This window comes from Adiantum capillus-veneris, chromosome 13 (assembly GCF_014529385.1).
Source record: "Adiantum capillus-veneris isolate H3 chromosome 13, ASM1452938v2, whole genome shotgun sequence".
Lineage (NCBI taxonomy): Eukaryota > Viridiplantae > Streptophyta > Polypodiopsida > Polypodiales > Pteridaceae > Adiantum > Adiantum capillus-veneris.
The window spans coordinates 145,417,365-145,440,578 of NC_140943.1; the positions used below are offsets into that span (position 1 = coordinate 145,417,365).

Genomic DNA, 23,214 nt, shown 5'->3' on the forward strand with positions numbered 1-23,214 from the left:
CTGGCGAGAATCTGCAGCACGCTGAATTCTCTGTTTTCTGCCCCGAAAATGCGCCAGTTCACGTGAATAGCTCCTGGGGGTATTAGGGTCCGTTTAGGGCCGAAACCCTAAACCTGCAAAAATACACAGCAGACTGTAATTCCCTGTTTTGGGCTCCGTTTCTCGTGCCGGTCGCATCTATAGCAAGACCTCGAGCTCCCGCACGTGTAGGGCTACTTGCCCTTTGAATCAGACGAGATTTCTAACGTGAAACCTCTCCGAATTCACCTGTACCTGCGGGGGATTAGCCGCCAGCTAATCCAGTACCTGCCCAAGAGGCTCTTGCCTCGGCAATCGCGCATGAACCCACATAACTGTACATTGGTCAAATGAAAAGCCCACTAGTGAGGCATAACATACTGCTCGTAGGGGAGAGAGGGGAGCAGTGCGTAGCGTGCAGGGCATCACTCCTGGCACCGCACTGTACATAAGGGGGAAAGGAAGCACTCCATAGCTCTTAACCTGTGACAAAATGCAAAAGGAGCCTCCTGCCAGCTTAAATTTCAGCGCCCATTTTTCTGCACGAGGCAAGTCCATGAAATTTTGCCACTTGGCGCATTTACAAGCATTTGCCCGTTCCGGGTTTGCCGCTTAAAACTATCCCGACGACTGGTCGCCCAGTTGACTTCGCGGCAGACTTGTAAAGTGTTCCCCTAGTCATACCGGAGGTAATGACGCGAACACATTTCACGGCCCAAAATAGCAGTTCCCTAGATTTTAGGAAACGATTCCGTTGGGCTCCCTGTGGTCATCTGACTATCTATCCTCATTGGGACCGCATCCAAAAGTGCAATGTGGCCCAACTGTCGGATACTTTCTGTTGGCAATCACACCTTGACTTAAGGCCTTTATTGAGTTCACTTCCTAGTACCCACCAACTTGCTAAGTGCGACGGGAGGACCTATATGATCTTGCTCTGAGCCTAGACATCCTCTTTACATACGAATTCCAGTGCCGACCACTACCCATCTGCGGGCAAAACTACCGTTCACATTAGCCATACAATGTCCGACCGTTTGCTACTTCAAGAAGAGGGTCTCAAAAATAAAACAAAACCCCTTGGAAAGAAACCAACAACTAAAGTTAGCAGTTGCCACGTCCTCGTGACATAGTTAACAGTTGCCACGTCCCCGTGACATACCCCCCTCTTGAAATCGCAAACGTCCTCGATTGCATACCATAAATACATGCCACTGATGATCTTGTGCTATTAACACTCTTTTATCATCGTATGTATCCGCAAGAAAGGTCATAACACATAGATACAATTGACTTAATGAGGCCTTCATACTTTTGTCATTTCCATCTATTACACTGAATTCATATGTACATTTGATGTACTAGCTCTATCATTACCCCTCCTTTGCACGCGTTGGGTTGGGGCATAAGTAGGCTGTAACCCAAAGGCTTCAAGGTAAAGCTGCAATACATTTGGTGACTCTAACAGTTCATGCTCTTCCATCCACTTTGCATCCATAGGCGGATAGTTCTTGAACTTCACCAAATAGCGTCTTGCAACTTGTCCTTTAACTTTTCTGTCCTTATGTGCCAAAACTTGCTCAGGTACCAGGATCTCATCAAGTTCCTCAACTTCTGGCTGATCCTCATCTGGCATATCTTCTGGCACATCACCCACGAAGGGTCTTAGAAGACTCACGTGAAACGCATTATGAATCTTCCACGCATCAGGCAATTTCAGCCTGTAAGCCACATTGCTGATCTTGTCAAGCACTTGAAAAGGTCCATAGTAACGCATGCTGAGCTTAGGAAACAGCTGTTCCTTGCCCTTCATCTTCTTTAACCTTGCCTTTTCGAACCTTAACAGAACCCAATCACCAGGTGATAACAGCAATTCACGACGGTGACGATCAACAGCCTTTTTTTGCTTTGCCCGAGTCTTCTCCAAGGCAACTTTAATCTTCTTATACATCTCATCCATGTTCTCAACATATCGATCTGCCTCAAAGATCTTGTCCTTTGTATGCAGAATGGGAGGAACCTTTTTGCTACCTTCAACAATCTCAAAAGGTGCCTTGCCTGTGGACGAATGCACCGTATTATTGTACGCATACTCAAGCATAGGCAAATACTGTTCCCGCTTGCCTTTATTATCTGACACATAGCATTTAAGCAGATCTAAGACAGTAGAATTAGCCTCTTCTGACTGTCCATCAGTTTGTGGATGAAACGAAGACGAGAACTTGAGCGTAGTGCCCATGTTCTCAAACAATCCTCTCCAGAACAAACTGGTCATGCGAGGATCACGATCACTGATAATCGATTGTGACATACCATGGTACTTAAACACAGTGTACATGAACAAGCGTGCCATCTCATCAGATTTTATCTTCTTCCTGACAGGGATAAAATGGGCTTGCTTGCTGAACTTGCAGATAATGGTCCATATACCATCATTCCTTGTTGGCGTTCTTGGAAGATCAAAGATAAAGTCCATAGCAATGCTTTCCCATGGCTTATCCGGAATCGGTAGTGGTTGTAACAACCCTGGTGCCTTTTGCGTGTCAAACTTGACCTTTTGGCAAACTATGCATGCTCGCACAAAGGCATCCACATCTCTCCTCAAAGTAGGCCAATAGAAGTATGTCTCTACTGCTTTAACTGTTGCATCAATGCCACGATGCCCTGCATACGGTGGGACATGACTCTCTTCCATGACCTTATGTTGCAGTGGCCTAGTGACACAAAGTTTGCCATGCATCATCATAAAACCATCTCTGAGGAGGTAGTGCTCGTGATGTTGCCCCTCTTGTAACTGTTCAAAGATCCTTGCAAAATCTTCATCAACAGTATATTGTTCCTTCATGTCATCTAACTCATGATGATAAGGAATTGACACAAGTGAAATTTGTGGCTTTCTTGATAACGCATTAGCCACAACATTCTTCTTGCCTTCCACATGCATAATCTGGAAGTGGAACATGGAAAGAATGTTTGCCCATCGCATATGCTTTTCGGATAACTTTGACTGTGTCAAGAAGTATCGCAAGGTCTGATGATCTGTTTGGACAACAAAATCAACACCTAAGAGGTAGTGCTTCCAGCTAGAAAGCGCATGAATCACGGCCAAGAGCTCTTTCTCATAGACTTGCATAGTCCTCTCAGGCCCTTGCAAAATTCGGCTTTCATAAGCTACTACCCGTCCATCTTGCATTAGCACTGCTCCGATGCTACTGCCACACGCGTCACACTGGACCACAAATGACTTCCTGAGATCTGGCAAAACAATAACTGGATCTGAAGTCAACTTTTCCTTTAAGAGACTAAAAGCTGAAATCTCTTTTTGGGTCCATCTGAAAGTGACCTCTTTCTTTTGCAAAGCGTGAAGAGGCGATGCTATCTCTGCAAAATTTCTGATAAACCTTCTATAGTAGGAACACAATTCCAAGAAGCTTCTGACATCGTGCATAGTCTTCAAGTCTGGCCATGTCTTGATAGCTTCGACCTTTGCGGGATCCATTCTAACACCATCCTTTGAGACTATGTGGCCCAGAAAGTGGATCTCTTCGAGGAAGAATTCACTTTTCTTAGGATTGACAAGTAAACTGTGACTGCGTAGCTCTTCGAACACAATGGTCAAGTGACGCCTATGCTCCTCTTCATTCTTCGAATACACTATCATGTCATCGAAGAACGTCCCAACAAACTGTTGATGCGAGCGGAAAATCTGGTCCATCATTCTGTTGAACGTGGCAGGAGCATTTGTTAGCCCAAACGGCATCACTAGAAACTCATAAAGACCAAATGTCGTTCTAAACGCAGTCTTGTGCACATCCTCTGGCCTTATACGAATCTGATGGTATCCACTCTTAAGGTCTATCCTGCTGAAAATTGCTGTACCCTCTAAACGATCGAGAATATCATCAATTCTAGGAATAGGGAACCTATTCTTGATGGTATTCTTATTCAACGCACGGTAATCAATACACATGCGTCATGAGCCATCCTTCTTCTGCACTAGGAGCACTGGGGAGCAAAAGGGTGAAGAACTAGGCTGAATCAGCCCCTTCTCTAATAACTCCTCAACCTGGCCCATAATCTCTTTCTGCTGCGCCGCACTAACCCTGTAGGGAGGTCTATTTGGTGGGCTACACCGTGGCACCAAATCTATCCGATGGTCCTCAGGTCTCTCTGGCGGCAATTGCAACGGTAATGAATCAGAAAAACAGTCACTAAACTTTTGCAAAAATGCTGACCTTTCTTTATCTAACACAAATAAATTTGATTGATCACTATCTGAGACATCACGTGCAAAAATCAAGTACACAGAAAGGTGATTCTTTATTACAGAAGTGATAGCAGAAGCAGATACAATAGGGGTTGACTCTCCTTTAAGCTTTACATCCAAGATGTGAGTTTTGCCCCTATGCTGTACAATGATCTTTTTGTTGTAGGCATCCAAGACTCCATGCACTCGGAAGATCCACGGGATCCCCAACAAGGTGTCACAACCTTCCAGCGGCATGATGTAAAACTCTTTCCGCATACAACTGAATATGCAGACGCAGTTTTCCAATGATCGCTAGCTGATCTGATGCCAAAACGCCTGCTAACTGGCTCCCTTTGTAGGTGAGATTTGCAGGTTATAAACCTTCAAAGGTTTAGGTAATAAATCATTAAAATGATTTATTAATAAGTTTGACCGACGCTAAGTTTTTGGGTGAAGCTATCGCACATCTGCCAATCCAAGAATCCGATTGACCCTAGGAATGGCTCGTTGAATTTCTGTAACTTAAAATTACATTCACGTCATGCCAGATGTCCTCTTTAGTGTAACAACACCTGTCAAGACACTTGTACAATCCATTTTCAAGAGGGTTTCAAAACTAGAAAACCTAATCTAATGGACTCGTCCCGAACATGCAAATCTTGCAAGCAGGCTCACAAAATTGCCGGTACTAATCCTCCTAGGATTATAGACACTCCTATTTAGGGAAAGGTGGAAAATTGTCTTTAGAAGTCAATGACGCATGTCTACGTGGCACACACAACCATGTGTACGTTACATCTCAGCTCAAGAATCCTCTACAATACCATCACCATTGCCCTCTACATGCTACCTCTTTCTCTCCCTTAAGCTCTATATGTTACTTCTTTCTCCCATAAGCCCTACATGCTCTCTCTCTCTCTCTCGTTCAAATTTATGTTAAGAAGGAAGACATTGGAGGAGTTGTTGCCGAAGTAATTGCATGAAGGAAAATGCAGGAGGAAGCCATTACTGAATTTTTCTTCATCGAAGGACATCACTCTCGTGAATTTGAGGTGCGAGAGAAGACAAGCGGTTGTGTGATCCATTTGTAGGCCTTTGGTGGCCAAGTTGTTCTGGTCAGCCGTTTATCACTCTCAATCTTCTCTCTTTATCTCTTTAATTTGTCTCACTCTGTCTTTCAAGTTAACCATATCTCTACAAATGTATTATGCTATATCTGTACATATATGTCCTCTCTCAAGCTCTATCCTGAGATTAGTATTTATCTTTTATGCAAAGTGTTAATTGGCAGTAATAAGCTTGTGGTGTGTCAAGGGCGAGTTCCAAGCACAACCAATGTCTTCTAGGTGTGGGCACTAGGGAATGTTCCCATAGTCTAGCTTAGTATCAAGCTTATGTAGTCAATTGCATTTGAAGCACCTCTTATAACTTGGTTATTAACTCATTAATTAGTGACCTTTTTTAGCAAGTCATGAGGTTAATTTTCAGCCATGCTTGACCAGCAGTTTTACCCTAAAAAGGTGATCCAAGGTGTCACCATTCCACATATTAGCACCGCATGGGCACACAACGTCTTGGTACCCTCAGCACAACCTCTACATTTTCCGCCAGCAGCCAACCACCAGCGTTTTTGCATCAGCATTCAGCCATTCCCTAGCGTCTGCAGTTCGGCCTCAGATCAGCATACAATGTTTTGCGATAGATCAGCAGTTGCAGTTTTCAGCCCTCAAATCGAGTATCAGAACCAGCGTTCTCAGATTTCAGCATGTTTCCATCGCCATCATCAGTACCCTTCACATCCGCCAGAGTAGATCAGCCCATAGCCTTGTCGTTAGTTGCACATCCCATGAGTTCCCCTAACGTTTTGCATTTTCAGCCTTTAGCCTTGCAGACCCAAGCATCGAGAGCGAGATCCCATCGACATCTCAGCATCTAGGACCATTGTATCAGCATTTGTGCAATCTCAAAGCAAATACCCCTCTAGCGATAGAGAGGGGGGCCCTTGGAGGGGGGTTTGGGACCCATTTGGTGTTTAGTCTCTTTCTCTTTCTATCATTCACAAAACCCTCACTTAGAGTATCATTTTCTCCTCTCTCTAGTCTGTTGCACATCTCTCTCATGAACTAAAGGGAACCTTGAGTATGAGCTGAGCACTCATCTTGAGTTATCACCATAAATCACTTCTGTTGCACATTACATTCATTGTGTTTCTCTCCTCGCCTCTCTAGTCCTCCTTGCGCAGGCACTACACACGTGACACAATGAACACATGTCATAGAGTCTTGAGTTAATTACGTAGAAGCTCTCAATCAACGTGGAGTTTTGAGTTGACTTGCATAGAAGGAAGGCTACTCACAAACGCCACTATAAGATGGCTACATGTATGATTTATGTATGGATGCATTGTCTCCCTTTTGTGGCAAGGGGAATGCAATCATCCCCTTTGATCACATCTTCAAATAGGATATTCTCAAAGTAAGATGTCGTGGCATGCTACTTGGTGCCCTAGCTTGTGTGAAGATGAAGAGAGATTGCGAAAGCAAAAGCAGATTTGTTGTGAAAAAATTACACATGCCTTTGTTTTTCGACATTTTGGAGCTATGCTACTGGACTCGATACCTATGAAAGGAGGCGGCAGGCCTAGAGTCATGAAATTCAAGTTCAGGTTTGGAAGTCTGCGGTGCTCATAATTTGAATGAGACCTTGAATTGCTTTAGGGTGGATATGAATTTTAAGGTCCATGCTGGGATACACGTACAATAGGAGATATTTTGAACGTAGCAGTGGTTAATTCTTGATGCAACTCGATGGAGCAATGAATCAGAGTTACCGGGGAACGGGGCTTTAGGGGGATGGAACGCTGTTTTGGCGTTCCGAGGACTGGAGATCGCTCGGAACGGCTGGCCGTTTCGGACAGCCCGGCCAAATGGAACGCGGCCACCGGAATGGGATCGGAACGGCTGGTTGGGCAACAAACATGAATGGGCAAAATTTTGGAGCCGAATTTTCAGCTCCCCCTTATGAAATGCAAAAACACCCCCCCCCCCCCCCCCCCCCCCCCCCCCCCCCCCCCCCCCACGGGCCGAGCTTCACAAGTGACAATGCACAAGGTTGCCACAAGCTCTAGCTTCTAAATGTAATGTATCTACTATCTCGAGTCTCAAGCTCTTATGTATCTCTCTCTCAAGCTCTCTCCCTCTCTCCCTCCCTCCCTCTCCCTCTGCCTCTTTCTACCTCTCTCTCTCTCAAGCTCTCAAGGAGTCAAGCCTACATGAAACACATTTTCCATTGAAGATTCAAGAATCTCTTGAGTTGTCTCAAGTCTACAAGGTTCTCTCTCTCTCTCTCTCTCTCTCTCTCTCTCACACACACACACACACACACACACACACAATCCATGGCTTCATACTACTTGTATTCAAACATATAGAGCTAAAAATTGCATTATTTGGATGTTTTTTATGCTTCTCGTTCCGCACCGTTCCCGTTCCGGACCCTCAGGCGTTTCCCCGTTCCGCGGTGATCCCGTCGTCGTTCCCGTTCCCCGTTCCAGGTAACTCTTCAATGGATCTCATAAATAAGACAAGGAGATAGCTTTGAACGTAAAAAATACGTGAAGATTTTACTCTTGGTCCATGTTTGAAAACGTGGTGCAATTGTATCTAGGTGTCTCATTGTTTAGTATAGATTTTTTATTTTACATTCGTGGACTTGCACCAGGAGTAAAATCTTCGGATATTTTTAACGTTCAAAGCTATCTCCTTGTCTTACTTATGAGGTCCATTGCTCCATTGCACAATTTTTGTAAATTCAAAGAGAGGATACCAAGGTTCCCATCCCTTATCTGTAGCTAAACGAATTCAGGTGTTTGAGAACATGGTACATTTGTATCGAGGCATCTCATTGTTTAGCATACACTTTTCTATTTTAAATTTGTGGACTCGTGAATTCATTTAGCTGCGGATAAATGGAGGGGAACCTTGGTATCCTCTCTTTGAATTTACGGAAATTGTGGTTTACTTATATGCAGATAAGTGGAAGGGGATCCTGGATCCTCTTTGGACATTGTTTTCCATCTGTATTCACTTGTATATTCAAGGACACAACGTTCTTTGTTGTGGAGTAACTGTAATCTGTAATCAAGCAAGTTAACCAGCTAGATGATGATGTTTAATTCTTTACTTACTTCTAGGCAGCAATTGCTTGTATTCTACCGAAGCAATCAGACGGAATTTCATATGGTGGTTCAGAGGGTGTAGCGATGATGTTTGACTTGGATTGTCGTTTTGACATGCTACGGTTCATAGATGCTCTTCAGCTACAAATAAATGGAGCCCGTGGTACGTTTTCTTTCAGTGTACTGCATGAATTCCCCTTAGAAACTTTCTTGTGCAGCGTGCTTTGATATTCTTTCAACCAACTGTCAAAATATACTGAATTGATGTGCAGCCGGGCACTTAGGATCTTCAAAGAACACAGGAAAATATTCCAAAGGGGACGATCATGTGTTTACAGGCTGTCTCAAACGGTTCTTTTACATACGTTGCCATAACAGTTTCCATTTTTTGGCGGTTTTAAAGGTTATTCTCAGTTGACATTGGGATTTTCTGTCATCCAAGTTTTTGGCTTTCTGTAAGGACCCATTATATTGGTTCTGCATTTAGATTCTGATCACATATTTTGGATCTGGTTTTCTGTTCATTTAGTTGATTATATAACTTGCAGACTTTGCATGCAAAATTTAAAAGATTGATAGAGGCTGGATTGTGTCCACATTTGCTTATGATTGATAGGTATGCTCCTATGTTCATCATGTCAGCTCACACTATCCCAATATAGTGCCTGTGATATTTTCAGTAATTGTTTCTCTTTTCTCCAGTATCAATGCATTTTATTGGGTAGATCGATCTGTGTCATCAGTGACATCAGTAGGCCCAGGAGTTGGAAGGTGATGACCTTTTTCAGTTTTAAAAATCTAATTTGTGAATTCATCACCTCCCCCCCCCCCCCCCCCCCCCCCCCCCCCCCAACCCGGCTCCTTTGTCCCCAGATTTTCATCTAGACTCTTGTTCAAACATTTTATTTGATTTTAGTCTCTGGGCTCGTGTGTTTCATATGTTAAACAGGACAGCGCTTAGTTTACAAATGGTATCTGAAGCTGTGGTTCGAGAACTAAGTCACATCTTGGAATCATACCCTATGCTTATATTATCAACCAAATCTTTAATCCAGAGTCTGACTTCCATTGATAGGTATTTTGTTATTATGTACTTATGTTAAAGGGATTTCACTGTATTATGGGACTCCCTCCTGTTTAGCGGCTTTTGGTTCAAATACTTTTTAAACCTCGTTCAAATAACTTTATTGCAATTTTCCAAACATGCTCCTTGATGCTGTGCGTGCACCAATGGCATTTTGGGGCCTAGTGTGTCCAGGTTCTACCACTGCTGCATCAAGAAAAGCTTAAGACTCTCTTTGTATCCCCTTTACCAGGCATTATAGTTGGTTGTGTTCCAGGCTGCTGTTGTTGAACTAAGCCCTTTTTTTTTCTAAATTTTGAAATCCCACATAGATATGAAGCATGTTGCCTGATGTTGTGCATGCAGCGGTGGCCTTTTGTAGGTTATATGTAATCAGGGCATGCTGATTACATATAACCTACAAAAGGCCACCGCTGCATGCATAAAACCCTGATTACATATAACCTACAAAAGGCAGCGGTGGCCTTTTGTAGGTTATATGTAATCAGGGTTTTGAGCTCCTACGGCTGCTTTATCCAGAAAAATTAAAACGTTAATTATCTGTTGCCCCCGTACTTCCTACTTGTTCTGTTCCTGGCTACTGTTGTAAAAGAAGCCCAATTCGTTTTCAAGAGGCTGGATTACATGAACTGTTGGTTATGTTCATTTACTATCTTTCAAAATACAAGTCAACGCTTTCTGTGGTATTTATGCAGAAAGAATGCAGATGGGACTGAAGATCGTAACATTGTAGACAAGGACCAATCGCAAAGTAAAGAGGGAAAGGGAAGGGCTGTCCTAAGAGACTTTATGCCAGCAGTATGGCAGGTCCTTGTTTTTTAGTTCACAGATTTACCTGTTTTTAGGTGTTTCTTTTAAGGGATATAATTTCACTGTATCTTGTGGCGCACAGGGATTTGTAACTCATCGCCTTCTTCTTCGAGGTCCCTTCCAACCAGGTACTTTTAGATACATTGTATTCGCACTACAGTCCCAACTCAATTGTTACTTATTGCTTGTTGAAAAGTTTGTGAAAGCTCTTTTTTAATTGAATTCTTCAGTTTTGTCTTGTCATTGATTGTGTGTCTCTTGTTGGGGTCTCTTTGTAAGAGGCAGGTTTATCAGCACTTCATTTGTGGGCCGCCTTATGTGATCAACCCACGTCTATTCTATCCTGTGGCAGCTCTAGCTGCACACAATTCAGTAACTTGTGTCGGAAGTGCAGGAAGACAGTGAGGAGCCTGGCTACCGGTCAGTGAGGATGGATAACAAAAGAAATGAGACGAAATTGGTCCATGAGTATAATAGTTAAGTTGACTGCAGACTCCTCTCACATAAATTTTGAAAGGAGTTCATGGATTAAAGATTCGGACCCTTGCCCCAAGGCTAGTTCTATTTTTTGGAACGGGTCCCCATGAGAGGTTCAAGGCATAACAGCACTTGGTTACAACTAGCAAGCCATTTACTGTGGAGAGGGAAGCTCTTGATAATGCCAAAAATGTTTAGGATGGACATCTTATTGCAAGAAGCTCTCTAATGATGAAATTCTTCGATGTTTGAGAAAGAATGAGGAAGTGGTGGCTTTATGTCAATGGATTTACTTTTTTTGCATTGATCGATCGCCATTTGTTGCACTATATTTTAATTGGCTTGATGTGCTACGTGGACATGCTACTACGGCCAAAAGAGCTGAGCCCATTGCTTAAGTAAATCTAGGGGACCATGTAAGGTCACTTTTGTGGCCCTGTTTGTAGGACCCGCATGTCCAAACAATTCCATTAGTGTAGTTAGAACACCTATTTTACCCTCTTTGCATAAGTGATTGTACAGAGTGCAGTTGGTTGACTGAGTTGTTTTCTTAGCATCCAACAGCGTGGACAAAGTAGCCTAGGACTAGTAGATTAGGTGGTTGTGATCCCGTATCGAGCAGAAGTATGGAGCATGATGTGTGCGAGCATGTGTACGGGTAAAATGGTTAACCTTGTGTTTTTGCAGGTACTTCGTTGCAGAGGTCAAACTGATGATGACTCGGCATTCAATTTCAAAGGTTTTTCAACCTTTAGGGCAGTTTGCACCACTTGAGGTCAGTTTTCAACCAAATCAGTATATAAGCACCCATGGAGGTTCATTTGAAGAAAGCAAGCAGCAGGGTGCCTTCCCTTGGAATGCCTGCCTTGCTACGTTTGGCAAAGCAGAGATCAGCCCCAATCAGCTAGAAATCCCTTCTATCTGGTGTTTTGTGCAGCCAGACACAGCCCCCACCCAGCAATCACCCGACCCGTCCCATACTCTTGCGACACAGGGGACTGGACGTCCATTAGCAAAACAGGTGCTGTTATGTTGCCGAAATTTTCCCAAAACAGGTGGTTTCTAGCTGGATACAGGTAAAGAATTCCCAGGACTCTACTTTGTAATTTACCCTCTTAAAGTAGAAAGAAATACCGAAAGGGCGCCAATTTTGGGGCCTACAGGTTGTCGGCATCTGCTCGGAGCATTGCAGCTTCCGAGCCGTGTGTGCGCTTAAGTGTAAATTCCCGTCGTAGGTTACCTTTGCACATTCTCTGTGTGTGTGTCTAAAGTAAAGAATTTTGGGTGAAAGCCAAAGCCTACCGCCCCACGGGCCTATTTCAAGGTTTCGTTGCCGGGACATCAATCAATTTCTCCTCAAAAAGTGAGCCTCGGTTGTTTTGGGTAAAGACACAGAGTAGAGGAAAGCGTGATTACACTATGGCCGACAAAGGGAAGGGCATTATGGAAGAGGGCCCCTTTTCGAAGGACAGACAGGAAATTCCTATGGTGTTCGAGATTGACGAGAGTTCACAGCCACAACTGTCTGTACCTCTTGTTGATGTGAATGTCCCTCCAGTACAGAGCTTTATGATTGGGCAACTTGAGGATGATGTGTTCATGACTCAATTAGTTGCCGCGGTGAATGTGTTTTCACAACTGGTGCAGAACCCAAGGTTTATGGAGTTCTTGCAAGCGCCACCAGTGCCACAACAAAATAGGCAACCTACACCGCGAACAAAGCTTGTTGAGGCTCAAGCCCAAGTACTTCATGCGTCTTAGCAGGATAGGGAACACTCGCATGTTGCGGAGTACGGGGCTCCAAAACAGGTTCCTCCTGTCCTTGAACAGGTGGTTAGGACGCCTATTCCAAAGGCAATGCCAATTCAGCCCACCACCTTTCAAAGCCCGCATGCTGTCTTGAATGGATAGGGAATTGGTTACCAGGCAATGTATTCAGTTTTTCCACCACCCACAGTACATCCTGGGTATTTCGGGGGTGGATTTGTGTTCTAGAGTATGGCTGGTTATGCGCCTGGAAGTTAGCCGTACATGCCAGGAACAAGGTTTGGGGGTATGCAAGGCATGATGCCAAACCCCATGTATGGTAGCATCGGCATGCAGCAAGGTTTTCAGGGGCAACCAAGGCCAGTTTGGGGTGCCACAAGGTCATTTTAGCATGGCTGGTTTTTCTGGACAGCAGCCAGATATGGCACCTTTGACGCAAAATGTTAATGGCCAAGATGTGCTGATGATGCCTACTACAATGCCCATGTTGCAGACTATTCCTTATGACAATTTGGGGGCACTGGAAAAGCCGAAAGCTTACAAAGAAGGTGGTGCAGCTGTAAAGTTTAGCACTTTCAGCGGCTTCGAGGATAAAGCAAAGGCTCTCACTTTCCTCTAGCAGTTTGATACAGCTTATGCAGGAGGGAATTTTACAGAGGCCTCTAAGGTCAGGAAAGCTGCCACTTTCTTGAAGGACAATGTGCTTACATGGTGGACGACATTGCTAATGCAAGGACAGGCACCCGGGTCTACTTCAAACAAATGTTTGCATCTGCTTGGCTGTCAAATGAATTTGAAGCCGACGTCATGACAAATTGGCACCAGCTTACGTCGGCTACATGCAAGAGCTTGCTGGAGTACAGTCGGAGGTTTTGTAAAGCGTTACTCTCAGTGACCTCCTCTAGATTTGTGCCATTGATAGAGCAGATAGAGAAGTATTGTTGTAGGCTGCCTAAAGGGCTTTGGGACTACTGTACCAAGAACAGAGTGGCTACCCTCACCCAACTCATGGATGTTGCTAACATTGGTCTTGCCTTGTTGAGAGGAGAGGATAGTGGGTTTCCGAGCAACGAGAAAGGACGGCAACAAAAGAAAAATTCAGCCAAGAAGCCCTTTGTGAAAACGGCTCCTGAAACGTCACAAGGGTCAGAAAAGGCCACCAAAGACAAGTATTCAGCTGGGACTTCTGGAGCGCAGGCAAAGAAACAGAAAAGGAAGCCTTTTGTGCGTAGTTGCTCGAGGAAAAGGTCTTAATGGCTGAAAACAAATGCAAAGGAAAAGACCAGCTGACTCTGATGATAAAGAGGATTAGAAAGGCAAGAAGCCTAAACCCACGGTAGGTTTGGTGCCAGATATGGTGGGTGACAAGCCCAATACAGATGCCAGCTAGTTATGCAGAGCATGGGGTAAAGTTAGAGATCGGACAACACTCATCTTCTTTGATCCAGGTGCCAAAGCAAACTTTATCTCACCAGAGTTAGCTATGAAGCTGGGCATTAGAGCTCAAGAGATGGGGTACACAGCAGAGGCAGGATTGGCATGCCCTGGCCACTCAGAGTGTGTTACTCCTCTCTCTCTCTCTCTCTCTCTCTCTCTCTCTCTCTCTCTCTCTCTCTCTCTCTCTCTCTCTCGTGAGAAATGACTAGCGAGAAGGTTGCAGGCAACGATGTGCTACGTAGGTAGGTCAACTCTGTCAGGTGAGCTCGCACGTGCTCATTGCAGTGTTGCTGTGAGCTCGACGTGGGTTGGCTGCACAACTGGCTGTGATTAGGTCGTGCTGATAGAGTGGCGCGCATACAGAGTGGCGCGCATTAGGGTTGCTGCAGAGCGGACTTGCAGCCCAGGTCACCTGCTAGGAATTGCTGCAAGCAGCGCGTGGGCAGTTTGCAGCGGTACCATCAGATTCGTATAAGGCCAAAGGATGTGCACAAGACCGCGTTTAGAACGACATTTGGTCTTTATGAGTTCTTAGTGATGCCATTTGGGCTAACAGATGCTCTTGCCACATTCAATAGAATGATGGACCGGATTTTCCGCTCGCATCAACAGTTTGTTGGGAAGTTTTCTAATGGCATTATAGTCTATTCAAAGAATGAAGAGGAACATAGGCGTCACTTGACCAATGTGTTGGAAGAGTTGCGCAGTCACAGGCTACTTGTCAATCCTAAGAAAAGTGAATTCTTCCCGGAAGAGATTCACTTTCTTGGTCATATATTGTCAAAGGATGGTGTCAGAATGGATCCCACAAAGGTCGAAGCTATTAAGACATGGCCAGACTTGAAGACCGTGCACGATGTCACAAGCTTCTTGGGATTATGTTCCTACACTATAGAAGGCTTATCAGGAATTTTGCAGAGATAGCATCACCTCTTCACGCTTTGCAAAAGAAAGAGGTCACTTTTAGATGGACCCAAAAAGAGATCTCAACTTTTAGTCTCTTAAAGGAAAAGTTGACTTCAGATCCAGTAATTGTTTTGCCAGATCTCAGGAAGTCATTTGTGGTCCGGTGTGACGCATGTGGTAGTAGTATCGGAGCAGTGCTAATGTAAGATGGACGGGTAGTAGCTTATGGAAGCCGAATTTTGCAAGGGCCAGAGAGGACTATGCAAGTCTATGAGAAAGAGCTCTTGGCGGTGATTCATGCGCTTTCTAGCTGGAAGCACTACATCCTAGGTGTTGATTTTGTTGTCCAAACAGATCATCAGACCTTGCGATACTTCTTGACACAATCAAAGTTATCCGAAAAGCATATGCGATGGGCAAACATTCTTTCCATGTTCCACTTCCAGATTATGCATGTGGAAGGCAAGAAGAATGTTGTGGCTAATGCGTTATCAAGAAAGCCACAAATTTCACTTGTGTCAACTCCTTATCATCATGAGTTAGATGACATGAAGGAACAATATACTGTTGATGAAGATTTTGCAAGGATCTTTGAACAGTTACAAGAGGGGCAACATCACGAGCACTACCTCCTCAGAGATGATTTTATGATGATGCATGGCAGCTTTGTGTCACTAGGCCATTGCGATATAAGGTCATGGAAGAGAGTCATGTCCCACCGTATGTAGGGCATCGTGGTATTGATGCGACAGTTAAAGCGGTAGAGGGATTCTTCTATTGGCCTACATTGAGGAGAGATGTGGATGCCTTTGTGCGAGCATGCATGATTTGCCAAAAGGTCAAGTTTGACAGGCAAAAGGCACCGGGTTTGTTACAACCACTGCCGATTCCGGATGAGCCATGGGAAAGCATTGCTATGGACTTTATCTTTGATCTTTGAAGAACGCCAACAGGGAATGATGGTATATGGACCATTATCTGTAGGTTCAACAAGCAGGCCAATTTTATCCCTATCAAGAAGAAGATAAAATTTGATCAGATGGCACACTTGTTCATGTACAATGTGTTTTAAGTACCATGGCATGTAAGGTGCAGCGGAATGAATGTTGTATTTTCTCAAGATTAGTAATCTTTATTGCTCAAGGTTCCTTTTAGTTCTTAGGGAAAGAGAGAGCTTTCCATCTTATGGAGAGTGCTATGATCATGAACAAACTGAGTGGATTGTGCGTGCAAGTGAATGAGACTGAGAGAAGGAGAGAGAAGAGATACGACACTCGAGAGGTTGTAAAACCCTCCTCCGAAGGCCCCACTCTCGTCGGCGAGAGTGGTCTACTTTGATTGCACGAAGGTGTACAATGCGTATGCAATGGACTGATGCAATGGGACTATGCTGATGACGACCACGGTGATGATGACGATCACTCGATGGCTGAAATCTGTAGGCTTCTAATCTCTGAATTCTGGGACTGTTTCGGTGGCTGAAAATGACTGTTTTGGCTGCGTTTTCTTGGGCTAAACTTGGGGGATCATCTGCAACTGAATGGGGGAAATCTGCTACGATTCTAACTGCTGAAAACCTGCGTTTTCTGCTGCGGTATGGCTGAGAATAAAAAACGCTGAGGTTTCTTGCTGCTGGTCAAAACCGCCAGGCAGATGTGCACTTGAAAACCAAAAACGCTGGTATGCTTGACTTGCTGATCTGCTAGCGTTAGCATATTGCTGAAAACGCTGGGAAATTCAGCAATGCTGGCATTAGCAAAAACGCTAAGGGCTGGGCTGATGCTGAGGTTCAAAACGCTAGTGATTGGTGTGGTTCTGTCGCGGGAAAAACACCGAGGTTGGCTTATCTACTGCTGGGACTGTCGCCAGAAGAGGGGGAGAACTTTAGGGCGAGGATGCTCTATGAAAAACGCCAAGGTGATGGGAGGTATGGCGATGGGGGGTCATGAGGGGGGGTACTGTTGAGAAGTTGCCTGTTGAGCGGGAAGCTCCTGCTGCCTCTTCTGCCAGAAAGTGTGAACTTTGGTTTGCTTATATACTAACTTAGCAAAATTGCCCTACCTACTTTTGTAGGAAAGTCACTTAAAAATAATAAGTGAAAATCCCAATAAATAGGAAAATAGGCTAAATGCACTGGAAAATTCCCCTAATTGATGCTAATGGATTCTGATGGGAATTCCGATGATCATGCTGTGTGTAACCGGAGGATATGCATCTATGCTAAGTGACTGGGCATGCACGGTCTACGAATAGACTCACAAAAGTGCCAGATCATTGCTAATCTAACTTGATCGGACTGACTGAACCCTGCTGTGGTGTAGCTTGTCCACGGACACATAGGGTTGGGATGTGTCACGTGACATGGCATGCCACAATTGATTGTCAGTGATTGTGATCCTCGCATGACAAGTCTGGAGAGGATTGTTTGAGAACATGGGCACTACGCTCAAGTTCTCATCTTCGTTTCATCCACAAACTGATGGACAGTCACAAGAGGCTAATTGTACAGTCTTAGATCTGTTGAAATGCTATGGTCAAATAATAAGGGCAAGTGGGAACAACATTTGCCGTATGCGTACAATAATACGGTGCATTCGTCGACTGGCAAGACACCTTTTGAGATTGTTGAAGACGGCAGAAAAGTTTCTCCCATTTTGCATACAAAGGACAAGATCTTTGATGTAGATCGATATGTTGAGAACATGGATGAAATATATAAGAAAATTAAAGTTGCCTTGCAAAAGACTCTGGCAAAGCAGAAAAAGGCTGCTGATTGTAACCGTCGTGAATTGCTGTTATCACCTGGTGATTGGGTTGTGTAAGGTTCAAGAAGGCAAGGTTAAAGAAGTTGAAGGGCAAGGAACGCTTGTTTCCGAAGCTCAGTATGCGTTACTATGGGTCTTTTCAAGTGCTTGACAAGATCAGCTATATGGCTTACAGGCTGAAATTGCCTGATGCGTGGAAGATTCATAATGCGTTTCACGTGAGTCTTCTAAGACCCTTCGTGGGTGATGTGCAGAAGATATGCAAGATGAGGATCAACCAGAAGTAGCGTAATCGCGAAACGCGTTTCAGCAAGCCTGAAACGCGAAACGGGTGAAACGGCCGAAACGTTTCACCTGCAAGGTGAAACGCCTAGAGTGAAACGCCTGAAATGATAAATTGCCTTTAGAGAATTTAGCCATTTAATAGTTATTTATTTATTATGTATATGCTATTTCAAGGTTAACATAGCATGTGTCTCTACTCACTGCACTGTGAACACCTATTTTGTCGATACATAACTCTATATATACACAAAATTGGCGTTTTGATCAGATGTTTCACTAAAGCCTTAGCCTAGGGTGAAACGTTTCGGGGTGAAACGCTATGTTTTGGGGTGAAACGTTTCGCGGTTACGCTGACCAGAAGTTGAGGAACTTGATGAGATCCTGGTACCTGAGCAATTTTTGGCACATAAGGACAGAAAAGTTAAAGGACAGGTTACAAGACGCTACTTGGTGAAGTTCAAGAACTATCTACCTATGGATGCAAAGTGGATGGAAGAGCATGAACTCTAAGAGTCACCAAATGTATTGCAGCTTTACCTTGAAGCCTTTGGGTTACAACCTACTTACGCCCCAACCCAACGTGTGCAAAAGGAGGGGTAATGATAGGGCTAGCACATTAAATGTACCTATGAATTCAGTGTAATAGATGGAAATGACAAAAGTATAAAGGTCTCATTAAGTCATTTGTATCTATGTGTTACGACCTTTCTTGCGGATACATGCGATGATAAAAGAGTGCTAACAACACATCATCATCAGTGGCATGTATTTATGGTATGCAATCGAGGACGTTTGCGATTTCAAGAAGTTGTTGGTTTCTTTCCAATGATTTTTGTTTTATTTTTGAGACCCTCTTTTTGAAGTTGCAAATGGTCGTACATTCTATGGCCAATGTGAACGGTAGTTTCATCCGCAGACGGGAAGAATTGGTATAGTAAGAGGATGTCTAGACTCAATTCAAAATCATGTAGGTTCCCCCGTCGCACTTAGCAAGTTGGTGGATACTAGAAAGCGAACTCAATAAAGGCATAAAGCCAAGGTGGGGTCACCAAAGGAAAGTACCTGACAGTTGGGCCTCATTGCATTTTTGGATGCAGTCCCAATGGAGATAGGTGGTTAGAAGGCCAATGGGAGCCCAACGGAAGCATCTCCTAAATATTAGGAAACTTTTATTTTTGGGCCATGAAATTTGTTCGCGTCAGAACCTCCGGAATGACAAGAGGAACATATTATAACTCTGCTGCAAAGTGTCACGATTGTGACTATGTTGCAGTATTACATCTACTCCTAGTTGCAGATACGCGAAGTGCCATGGCAAGGAGGACCCCTGCACTTGGATGGTCACACCCCTTCACCCAAGGGACGTGCCTCTTCGCCAAAAGCCACACTCCTTCGACGACTGGTCACACCCCTTCGCTCTATGGGTGCGTCTCTTCGCCCAATGGTTGCAGCTCTTCGCCGAAAGGATGTGTCTTTACGTCTAAAGTCGCGTCTCTTCTGTGAGGATTCTAGGTACTAATCCTTTATTAAGTACTTAAACTCATGATTAAGACTTAAGAAACTGAACCGAACTCAAAGAAAGACTGAGAAGACTCTGTGTTTGATTGATTGATTGAAAGTGTGATACAAGGGCTCCTTATATAGGAGACGAAGAGACATAAATGAAAAGACACGTCTCATGGTGAAGAGACGCGACTTTAGACGTATAGACACATCCTTTCGGCGAAGAGTTGCAACCATTGGATGAAGAGTCGCACGCGTAGGGCGAAGGGGTGTGACCAGTCGTCGAAGGAGCGTGGCTTTTGGCGAAGAGGCACGTCTCTTGAGCGAAGGGTCGTGACCATCCAAGCGTAGGGGTCCTCCTTGGCATGGCACTTCGCCTATCTGCAACTAGGAGTAGATGTAATATTGCAACATAGTCACAATCGTGACGTTCCCTTCCTCTTTAAATAAAACCTAGGGTAGTTGTAGAAACTCCGGGAGAAGGAAATGTATTGTTGTTGTGCTTCTGCATCCAAAGCTCTTTCAGTTAAGTCCCATGTCATGGCACTGTTATTGACCATAACTATTTTTCCAAACTGAAAACTGATCATATCTGTAACTTGTCTCGTCTTTGTCAAAAGTATGAGTATCACATCTGCAACTTGATAAGTGTCTTTGTCAAAGTCATTTGTAACTTCGAGCTTTGTCTAATAAAAGATTGAATCTGTATCTACTTCGAGTGTAATTATTGGTAAACTGACTTGAGTTTTCTGTTGAGTGATGACCATTGGTTGGAAATCTGTAAGGTATTCCATTGGTTTATCCGGAACAATAAAATCCTCCTGAAGAGATGTCGTAGACTGAGACAGACTAGTGTTTGAAGGTATATCCATCTGTAAAGGTTTATCACTAGAACAATTCGTGTCGAAGGATTCAATTGCAGCGACTGAAGTTGTGCTGCAAGAGTCTGCATCTGATTTATCCTTTGCATCGTTGAAGGCAAGGAATGGAGTCTTTAACTTTGAAAAATTATCATTCACCACTGCATTTGGTATCTGTTCAAAAACAAAGATTGTATTCTGCAAGGGCGGTGATGAGGCTACTTTTTCAGCCTGGATCACGGCCATAGAAGGGTTTATGTGCTTGTCCGTTGTCACATAAGAATTGAAATCTTCTGAATCTTCAGCTTTCTCAGTGGATATTAAGGCTTCCAATTGAGAAGGGGGAGGTCGAGGGAGTTGTTGCCTCTTAGACCTCTGAAGGATCCTCTTGCACAAGGAAAGGATCAATAAATCTGTAACTGTACACCATCAGACAAGAAAGACTTAAATGTAGGACATGGCTTGCGAGGGGGAACTTGTCCAACGTCGCAGCATTCACGACCGAGTACTCGACTAAGGTCGGATATATGTGCCACTAAGTAAGCCCAACTTGATATCGTTGATGATCCTTTGGAAGCTTCATATTGCTGCTTTTGTTGTTGATGATTCGAATAAGAAGTTCGTTGCTTAGAATTGTAGCATTTTCAAGAATATTCATGCTGAGACTTTTGCTGCTCGCATGAAGGGACTTTGTGTCTGATTGTCTCTGAAAAACCATGCTTTGGGTGAGAAAATTTGAGTTCCGAAGGCTTTTGTTTGAGTGGTTCTTTCTGGTCGACCACTGAAGCGTCGGAAGAAGATGCCTGTATTGTCTGAGAAGCTGTTGGGTAACTCCGAGAAGAGGTTTGCGTCTGCATGTGATCCAAGCGAGTATGAATTGATGCGAGGCTTGTTGAAAGTGCTGCCATTTGCGCTTTGAGAACTGCAATCGGGTCCTCCGGCATATTATGGTCGTTGCCATCTTGTGATCCGGCCATGTGATTGCTCAGCAGGAGTAATTGAAACTGTGTGGCGTGACGATATGTTACATACCCACAATACTCCTGCTAGATGGGGTTGGCCTCTGGAGCAAGTAACGGGCTGTTGTGGAATTGGTTTTTGAAGAGGGCTCTCTGTTGCGGGTGCCAATGCGAGAACAAGTTTGGGTACTTGTTCTGTGAGAGGCTTTGGTTCTAGTTCCGATGCCGGGAGAGGACCTCAGGAACAAAGTGTGGGCTGGTTTTCGGGAGAACCTCTTTTGAGAGTTCGTCAATGTACGAGATGTACAGAAGAGGTTCGTCGGCCATGGCTGGAAAATGTACCGCGCGCAGGATATGCACACACAAGGCCAGCGCTGAGTGATGGGGTAGAGCAGCGTGCGACAATCCGGCTGGTTGCCATGTTGTTGGATTACGTCAGTTTAATTTTGAAGAGGTATACCTATAAGGAGTTTTCACATTGGGCTGGCCAGTCACCTTAATGTATTAAAAGTGAGTTTAATAATATGTTATTCAGCGCTGCTGGTTGTTTACGCAAAGAGACACTCCAGCGAAAAGGCAAGCATGGCGTGTAAAGGCAACTTGCGTCAAATGAATCGAAGGGGCAGCGTGGCTGAATTGCAACGTTCTGGAAACCGAAGAGGTGTGCACAGGGGGTGTATATGCAGAGGTGCAGCCCAACCAGCGTTTCAGATTTGCAGTACTGTTTCAGCCCAACAACATCCGCCCAACGTTGACAGCATGTTCAACCCAGCGTTTTCAGCCCACTGATTCAGCAGTCCAGCATCAGTTTATTCCAGCGTGTATATAGGCAGCGCTTCAGCAATTCAGCACTTGCAGGGTCGTGGGAAGGGATGCTAGCACTGGAAGAGAAGGGGATAGGCTGCCTGCTCTGTGTCCTTTTTCGTGAAGGGGTGCGAGTGAAAGGTGCCGGGTGAAAAGGCTGCGAGTAAAGAGGCACCAGGTATACGCCGATGCCAAGAGGCACGAACCAAGGGTGGTGTCTGTTTACATGAAGGGACATGGGCCAGCTTCGAAAGGACACATTCCGATGAAGAGTTTCACGAATCGGACTCCAGCACGAAATTTTCCCCGAAAATCACCGGGTACGCGGCACGCCACACACACACATCCACGTCTTCGTCTGTTATTTATGTAATTGAAACATAAAATTTTCTGCTACCTCATGCTCGTATGCACATGTGTACCACCTTTCTTCTGCTTCCATGCAACTCCGGCAAGGGGGGGAGAGGGTAGCGGCGAGGGTGAGAGGCTCACAACCTTCGGGTCCCAGGAAAAAAATTTGCTCTGATACCACTGTGAGGATTCTAGGTACTAATCCTTTATTAAGTACTTAAACTCATGATTAAGACTTAAGAAACTGAACTGAACTCAAAGAAAGACTGAGAAGACTCTGTGTTTGATTAATTGATTGAAAGTGTGATACAAGGGCTCCTTATATAGGAGACGAAGAGACATAAATGAAAAGACACGTCTCATGGTGAAGAGACGCGACTTTAGACGTAAAGACACATCCTTCGGCGAAGAGCTGCAACCATTGGATGAAGAGTCGCACCCGTAGGGCGAAGGGTGTGACCAGTCATCGAAGGAGTGTGGCTTTTGGCGAAGAGGCACGTCTGTTGAGCGAAGGGTTGGACCAAGCGTAGGGTCCCTCCTTGGCATGGCACTTCGCCTATCTGCAACTAGGAGTAGATGTAATACTGCAACATAGCCACAATCATGACATCTTCACCATGAGACGTGTCTTTTCATTTATGTCTCTTCGTCTCCTATATAAGGAGCCCTTGTATCACACAATCAATCAATCAACACAAAGTCTTCTAAGTCTTGTTTCTGAGTACAGTTCAAGTTTCTTAAGTCTCTTCATGAGTTTAAGTA

At 44.4% G+C, this 23,214-nt stretch overlaps 1 protein-coding gene across 5 annotated transcripts in view; it reads left to right on the top strand.

Moving 5' to 3' along the window:
- The window catches only part of XRCC2 (homolog of X-ray repair cross complementing 2 (XRCC2)), a 53,812-nt gene that overhangs the window by 21,394 nt on the left and 9,204 nt on the right, over positions 1-23,214 (top strand). For 4 of the 5 annotated variants that reach the window (XR_015190072.1, XM_086527504.1, XM_086527505.1 and 1 more), the window contains exons 2-8: positions 8,460-8,607; positions 8,717-8,847; positions 8,993-9,060; positions 9,147-9,215; positions 9,394-9,519; positions 10,224-10,335; positions 10,421-10,466. Coding sequence is in view for 4 of the 5 variants with exons in the window: in XM_086527504.1 (XP_086383630.1) it covers positions 8,460-8,607; positions 8,717-8,847; positions 8,993-9,060; positions 9,147-9,215; positions 9,394-9,519; positions 10,224-10,335; positions 10,421-10,466 (700 nt within the window). In the remaining variant the exon portion in view is untranslated. The remainder of the gene's footprint in view (positions 1-8,459; positions 8,608-8,716; positions 8,848-8,992; positions 9,061-9,146; positions 9,216-9,393; positions 9,520-10,223; positions 10,336-10,420; positions 10,467-23,214) is intronic. The other variant, XM_086527506.1, reaches the window with a different exon arrangement.